The sequence below is a fragment of the Cebus imitator genome, unplaced genomic scaffold (genome assembly GCF_001604975.1).
Source record: "Cebus imitator isolate Cc_AM_T3 unplaced genomic scaffold, Cebus_imitator-1.0 Scaffold42, whole genome shotgun sequence".
NCBI lineage: Eukaryota > Metazoa > Chordata > Mammalia > Primates > Cebidae > Cebus > Cebus imitator.
Genome location: NW_016107357.1, coordinates 12,072,711 through 12,080,863, shown reverse-complemented (window position 1 = coordinate 12,080,863; position 8,153 = coordinate 12,072,711). Strand labels below are relative to the sequence as shown.

At 49.2% G+C, this 8,153-nt stretch overlaps 1 protein-coding gene across 1 annotated transcript in view; it reads left to right on the top strand.

The window, feature by feature from the left end:
• The first annotated feature begins 367 nt into the window (after positions 1-367).
• The window catches only part of FAM89A (family with sequence similarity 89 member A), a 19,088-nt gene continuing 11,302 nt past the window's right edge, over positions 368-8,153 (top strand). The window contains exon 1 of the mRNA XM_017526521.2: positions 368-690. Coding sequence (XP_017382010.1) covers positions 400-690 — 291 coding nt within the window. The 5' untranslated portion in view covers positions 368-399. The remainder of the gene's footprint in view (positions 691-8,153) is intronic.

Here is an 8,153-nt window from a genome sequence, read left to right as displayed (position 1 = left end):
GGCGAAGCTGGGGGTCAGGAGGCGTTGGGTGAGTTCAGAGCTAGGGGTGGGCCGGGAAGCTGGGGAATGGCACAGAAGAGTTGGTGACGGGGCTGGTGGTGAGTCGGGGGGTTACGGGAAGGCACACGGAGTTGTAGATGAATTAGGGCGCTGGAGGGGCACAGAGGGAGGGGGAACCCAGGTGGAGGCGAGTCCGGCCGCTGCACGCGGACGCCACCCGGATCCCGGGCCCTTGCGGGGTCTCGAGGAGAGGGGGCGGGGCCTGGGAGAGGGCGTGGCGCAGGAGGGGAAGTGGGCGGGGCCCCGCCGGGAACGGGGCGGGGCGGGGCGGGGCGGGGCGGGGCGGGGGATACCTTGGGCCGGAGCAGTGGGGCTGGCGCGTGGCCCGGCAGCGGCGCGATGAGTGGGGGCCGCGCGGCGCCGGGGGCCGCGGGCGACGCCGCGGCCAGGGGTCTGCGGGTAGACGGGCTGCCCCCGCTGCCCAAGAGCCTGAGCGGGCTGCTGCATTCGGCGTCGGGCGGCGGCGCGTCTGGGGGCTGGCGGCACCTGGAGCGGCTGTACGCGCAGAAGTCGCGCATCCAGGACGAGCTGAGCCGCGGGGGCGCGGGCGGCGGCGGGGCCCGGGCGGCAGGGCTGCCCGCCAAGCCTCCCAACCTGGACGCCGCGCTGGCGCTGCTCCGCAAGGAGATGGTGAGTGGGGCTCCGCGAGCGGGGTCTGTTCCCGGCCGGGCTCGCCGTCCCGGGAAAGTTCGCGGGGACCGCGCTCTGTCCGGAAGTCCCCGCGCTCACCCGCCCTTTCGGGCTCCTCGGCCCCGGGCGCGGTCTTCCCAACGAGCCTCCTTGTTCTCGCGCGCTTCGTACCCACGATTGGACCCCACGCGGGAGAGCCACGCGCAGAGGGCGGCTTTCATACGCCTGGCGCTCTCAGTCCCGCCCCGCTGACTCGGAAACCTGGGCGTCTGGAGGCGCTGTGCGGGGTTCGCCCCTGGCCTGGGGGCGGGGCGGCCTGGTCGCCCCTTCCCTAGTGAAACAGACCTCCCCGGGCGGGAAAGGCTTTCACTGCGCCCAGCGGGTTAACAGATGTGCGCGATTTCGTTTTCCTACCCCGAAGACGACACCTTTTTTCCGTCGCGAGTGTAGGCAGCAGATTGGGACAGCTCGACCCCCTCCCCGGCGCCCCAGGCCGCGCGTCCATGATCCGATTACTGCGTGATGGCCCCGGCGCGCAGATGGCTGTGAAAGCGGACGCTCACCCCGGGCGAGGGAGGCGGCCCTGCCCCTCAGCCCCGCGAAGCCGATTGCCCAAACCCACTTGAGAAAGGTGGGGGGTGGCTGTCCTCCCAGTCTGGGCGGTCCTCGTGAGTTCTTCGCCTTGTGCCTGAGCTCCAAACCATGGGCTCCTGTACTTCCTTGGGAAGTACATGAGGTGTTTGTGGACCAGGACACATATGATTTAGGGTGACGCTAAAAGTAGGACAAGGGCAGGGATTTAGGCAACAGGGAGTCTTTCCCCAGCTTTCTCGGCCAGGCGTAGGCCAGGCCAGAGGAAAACCAAAACTTCCTCTTTTCTACCATCTTGCTGGCTTCCATCACCTCCTCCCAAGCCTCTCATTTTAAAAGCCTCCTTTTCCATTCACCTTGTCCACGTTGTGTCCTTTCCCTATAGGTAAATTATTAAGGAAATCTAACATTAGGAAAGCTGCCTTTTCCCAAGACTAAATTTGCCAAAAAAAGTTATAGGAATCTTTTAAATATGCATCTAGTGCATTTAAGATATTGTTCAGAAAAATTCAGTGTCTGCATACTTTTTTTTAGGAGCATATCTGTTCTGAAAACTAAGACTTAATTGAATTCAGAAACCAGCCTTAACACTTTTAGTCAATGAGATATTGTCTTCATACTCTGTAGCTGGCAGTGAAGTGATTTCCAATTCTCATTGAAAGGATTTTCTAAGCTTCTTACAGAACCACTTACATTCCAAGCCAACGTTTTTTAATTTATTAAAAAACATTCACTGACACAAGCATCGCACAACTGGTGAACTGCATTTTAATATGATTAATCTACACATAGTGTGTTAAACAGTCCGAACCTGGACATAGCAGAAACACGGGGTGAAGTAGGAAGACCATGTTTGATTATTTAAGTTCTGTACTTGAGCAAGAGACAGAAAAACTTCAGGGCCACTCCTGTTGTGAAGCTGTGGTTTATAAATATGCTCTGAGTCTTGCTATGGTGGCTTGGAGTCAACGTGCCATTCCCAAAAGTATTTTTCCAGGTCCCTCCTGGTGTGACTGAAGTAAAACCACATCCTTGTAATTATGCCTTGGACCAGAGCTCTCTGTAAGCCTATTTGAAGCACAAGAAAAATAAACAGCCATCTTTGGTCTGCCTGGTATTTAGCTGAGATAAAGATAAGGTATGGCTACAGGCCTTGACAAGTGAGAAATGTCACAAGGCCTTTAAAGTTGTTCAGAGAGTCTTTTGGCTTTTTAATTGATTTACTGACTTGGGGCAATGGGGTCTGAGTGGACAACTCAAGCTAAGACCCCCTCTGGGGACGCCTTGCAAAATAAGAACTGGGAGTTCATTCTTGAGATGTCTGCAAAATGGTTTGTGTTGATCTGTTTAATTTGAAGTCCTCAGGTCAAATCTGTGGGCAGGGGACATAACTAGGTCATGGCAGAATGTGATGAATGCCTTAAAAAAAATTTTTTTTTTAAAGCAAGCATAGAAAGAGGGACAACTTCCAGCAGGGACAGGGAGCAGGGTGGTGTGGAAGACTTCAGAAGGCAACAGAATTTTAACAAGGGAAAAAGGCACCAGGAAGGTAGCTGCAGAGCTGGAACTGGGAGCACTCCAGTTTGAAACGTGAGCAAGAAGAGGCTGGGCAGGTGAACTGAGTAGATTTCCACAAGCCCGAATAGGAAGGATGGGCTTTCAGCCAGAGAATGGTGCAGTCCCAGTTGGACTTTGAAGAAATGAATTCTACAGCAGAGTGTAAGAGGGAGAGCCGGACTTTGGAGGCTCATCCGGAAGATAAGATGTGTTCATGGGAGAGGTGAAGGAGGCCCCAGCAGGGTAAGGGCTTGTCAGTGTGAAACAAAACTCCTGTGGAAGACACTTTTTTCTGAAACAAACACTGCAGGAATTACTGAGTCAGGGAAGATGATGAAAAAGGGATCAAAGACAACTTAAGCCTTTTTTTTTTTTTTTTTTGAGGAGAAATTTCCCTCTTGTTGCTGAAGCTGGCCAAATGGTGTGATCTTGGCTTGCTGCAGCCTCCTCCCAGGTTCAAGCGATTCCCCTGCCTCAGCCTCGGCAGGAGGTTGGTATTACAGGCATGTGCCCTAGTCACCATGCCCGGCTAGTTTTTTATATTTTTTAGTAGAGACAGGGTTTTACCATGTTGGCCAGGCTGGTCTTGAACTCCTGACCTTCAGGTGATCCACCCACTTCAGCCTCTCAAGTGCTGGTATTACAGGCATGAGTCGCTACACCTGGCCAACATAAGCTTTTTTATGGAAAATGTAGCCAAGCAAAAAAAAAAAAAAAAAATTAAAAATTACAGTGCTAGCATGTAGAAATGAGCCCCACTGTACTGTAAGTGGTTGATTATTAAGCTTCAAAATCTTACTTACTGACAGATGGTGGTATCCTATGCAGTCACTGAAGTCATTTTGGGATATCTTCCGTGTGGGTACAATGTAAGAGCTTTCTGTGTACAATTTAATGTGTACAATTTCTCTATGAGATAGGTACTCAGAGTCTATTTTGTATTAAAGAATGGGATGCTGAGAGTTGGCTGCCCTAAGGTCACAGACCCTACCAGATCTGTTTGGCTCCAAAGCCTTATTTAACCATTGCAGTCTGGTGTCTGTGCACATGTATGCACTCACACACACACACACATACACACACAACACATGACCACGTATATTTTGGTTTGCTCTTAGGGCCACACATTGCAAACGTTTTCCCAGTCAAGATATATTATAATGTCTTCAGTGACTGTGTAGTATACCCCTGGATGGCAATATGTAAGATTTTGAAGCTTAATAATCACTGGTAAACTGGGGTTCATGGTAGCACGTGGGGAGTTAGGAGTGGCTGCTTTAGGGAGGAAGGTAATTTGTCATCACATCAGCTGAAGAGTATGTTAAACATTTCAGAATATGGAGCGGAGGCTGGAAGAGAGATTTGGGTCTGGAGATAGCGGGTGGAAGAGATGGTTGGAGCTGAGGGAGAATGCAGTCTCAATGGGAGGAGAGACCATTAGGACGCGGGGGGTGGAGCCTGGGAGAGCTGGAGGCCCGCGCTGAGAGGGCTGTGTCCCAAGACTGCTAATGCGCTCCACTGCTTGGAGGGTTGTGGTTTCAGCTCCAAGTTTCAACGCCTCCCATTCTAGTGACTCCTGTGAAATTCTGCAGGAAGTCCTCGTCCCCTCTCCTTTTTGGTCCTTTTTTTTTTTTTTTTTTTTTTTTTTTTTTTAAAAAAAAAAAAAAAAAAGGACCAAAAAAGCCCTTTAAAAAAAGTTGATGATTATTATTTTTATATGAGAGAGTATTTTTAGATCATGTTTAGGAGATGATTACTGGGTGTATGTCAGATAGAAGGTACTGTGGACGGTTTAAGGGTGAATGGGAAATATCTAGATGTTAAGGGGCTTATCACAGCTGGTAGATGTGGGGACCTTTACAGAAAAAGAATAGTTTTCATTTTTCATGACCAAAGACTCTATGTTAGTAATAGAAACAGTCTGAACTAGCTTTTGCAAAAGGAGAATCTTATAGGCTGGATGTATACAGAGATGGACCAGAACTAGGGCTTATGGGAGACCCAGGAAGTCCACTGAGGTCTTCACCTCCCCTCCTCCACTGTTTGTTTTTTTCCTCCGTCTTGGAACCTGGCTGCTAACAGCGACCACACTCCATTTTGGCCATGCTGCTTCGTTGCAGCTTGCAAATACCATGGAAGGACGCCAGTTGGCCTTGCTTGGGTGGCCTGGCCAGCCTGGGCCAGCCAATGGTGACAAGGACAGGATTTTACTTTAATAAGGTGGTGTAAGCATGTGGAAGGAGTCGGACACGATATTCTCTAAAGAAAGGACAGTTTGCAGAAATGGAGCAGGGGGCTAAAGTACTAGATGTCTACTGCAGAACTCCTTCTATTTAAAAATACTTTACCCTCAACGGTCGCACAATTTGAAAGGTTTTTTATCTGCTAAGCTGATGGCTAGCTTTGCTAATTAGATCTTGGTTGGCCTTTAAACTATTTGCATGTGGTTAAAGGATGTCCTTGACCGGGTGTCAGAGGGGACCCCTGGCACACACCAGTCCTTGCATAGATTTCTACATAGACCTCCCTTCCCAGCACCTGTGTCAGGTTAGACCCTTTACCTTATAGGTAACTACAAGTCACACTAGAGTGTGGAGACACAAAGACTTGTCAGCCCTGGGTGCAGGAGATCTTTCGAGGGGCAGCATCCTTGGGGATTCTTGGGTTCAGCTTCTCCTGTGATCAGCAGCAAGATCTAGCAGCTTTGATTTGGAATCTCTTTGCCTCGTTTTTTTTCCCACCTGTGCAGAGTGGGAAGTCATCCACTCAGAACTTTTGAATTCCCAAATTGCAATGCTGTGTAAAGAATTGAACCTAAGGGGAAAAAAAGTTGAATTTCTGAAACCAGTAACAATTAGCTTTCCCACTAAATGCCTAATGAGCTTGTCCAGTGAACTGGATTCCAGTTCATTGGCTTCAATAGCTGACACCCCAGTGGAGTACAGCCCTTATCCTTTATGTGAAAGCAGTGTCTTACAGAGGAGGTTTTAGTCTTTAAAAGAGGCTGTGGGAAAGGTCCAATACTGAGTCAGGCTATGAAGTGCCATTTGGAATAAGAGGATTCACTCCCAATGCAGCGTTCTTGATTGGTGTTGGTCAGAGGAGACTGGGGATGTCCAGCAGCCTTTAATACTGGCTCTTTTCACTGGTCTTTCTACTAGCATAGTCTAGCACAGTGATCCCCAAAAGATGGACCACCAGCTCCAGAATCTCCTGGGCTGCTTGCCGTCATGCAGATTTCAGGGCCTCATTCTATTCTTGTGGAATCAGAAGCTGGGAGAAGGAATCTGCATTTCTAGCAAGCCCTTTAAGACTTGAGAAGTACATGAATCCGGCATCAAAAGCTCGAATTTGGTGTTAATAAACTATGTGATATATGGTACTGACAACCCACTGCACTCTTTTTGGGCTACAGATCTTTTATTGGGGAAATGAGAATTAAATGCCATAAAGGGTCCTTCTGGCCATCCATGGCAGTATTCTCTACCTTTCATGCCTCTGTGAGTCTTTCTGGTGCCTGCAGAAGTTTGCTCTGTCATAACCTTTGGGCACAGGTGTGGAGCCTGTCACCAAGCATATTGCTTGTGTCCCCAAGGACACTTCCCAGCTATATCTAGTTGCTGTAAATTCCTTGAATGCAAAGAATGGGAAGCAGAAAAATAAGAAGGGTACAAGTTTGCTATTTTTGGGCTTAGTTCATCAAAAATTAGGCTGTCTACAACATTTATAAAGATTTTCAGGCCAGTGCTACCCTGTACTTGTCCTGTCCTATCCTAATATCCACCCTATAAAAACAGAAACTAAAAAAAGAATATATAATAGTTTGTGTGTGTGAAAGCATGCCCATGTGTGTGGGGAGTGGTAGCAGACAGTAAGGGGAGCCTGCGGGTCACTGGTCTGACTTCATTCACTTGATGTTATCTCCAAGTGAGGTTAGAGTTCTTATCCCAAGATTTGAAGATACAAAGGATTGAAAGGTTGTTTTTTTTTTTAACACTTTAAACTGCTCTATTACTGTACCTACCTGTAAAGTACTATAAATTGATGTTTTTCCTAACTCATAAGTATCTTACAACCCTTCTCCTTGTTTTCCCTGTTGTTTAAAGGTATGCATCTGCTCAGTGTAAATGTAAAAGTGCCCCAATTGTTGGTAGTGTGGGCACCTCTTCATTTGCAGATAGCCTCAGGTGAGCAATAGCCCCGGCATTTCTGTACCTTGCAGACATCGGTGCAGCCCCTGCTTTGGGTCCTGGTCTCAGCTACATGGCTGTAGCCCCCTGAGGCCAGGTGGGCAAAGATGTTTAGGGAGGGCTCAAGAAGGAGACCATGCTCCCCTTGCAGTTCACTCCCATCAAGCTGCAGATGGAGGTTTTGCAGTTTTACTGTGGGAATGTCTGGGTGAACTCCATGTAGACTTTAGATCCCACTTTGAAAAACCAAACTTTTTGTAATCATGTGGAGGAAACGAGACAGACCACAGACTCCATGCTCAGGAAGCGAGCCCCGATGCTGGCTGCTTAGATATTTGCCCCCTTTGCCAGTGTCATTCTCCACATGGAGCCCTGGCCTCCTGGCTGCCTTGGCCTTTGCCCACGCGTTCCTGATGTTTGGAAGTGATGATTAGACAGGACTCATAAAGGCTGCTTGTTGCTTGCTGTGGCTCATTCCCCACAGACACTTAACACAGATGGTCACCCTCTCCCAGGAACTCTGGAGACAGAAAAACCTTTAGCCTGCTTTAGAAGCCTACAGAAATTCATTAAGACATGCGGCCTTTCCCATTTTTGTGGGCACTGTTTGTTCACTTCCTTGATTGGCCCTGACAGCCATGAGCTGGCCTAGTTTTGCAGGCGTGCGCTTTCTGAGTCTCAAGGATTCGGGAGGGAGGCACCATCTTTGACCAGAGGAGGGATCAGGGGAAAAGGGAGGGGCTTTGTCCTCTGGCTAGGGCTCCCTAGTCAGGGGGTGATTGTTGGGGAACCCCAGGCCTGTCCCAGCCAGGAGAGCTTAGGCTGAGGAAGAAGGTGACTGACATGCGTGTGAAAGCTGATGTATTCTTAGGTGGTTGACTTGATTAACCTAAATGGATTCATAAAGTTTCTCAGCTTTAATTTATAATAAGGTAAATATTGGCAGGTATAACTCACATACGCAAAAGCTCTTTGGGGCTCTCAATCGCAATTAAAACTGGATAGAGGCCGGGCGCGGTGGCTCAAGCCTGTAATCCCAGCACTTTGGGAGGCCGAGGCGGGTGGATCACGAGGTCAAGAGATCGAGACCATCCTGGTCAACATGGTGAAACCCCGTCTCTGCTA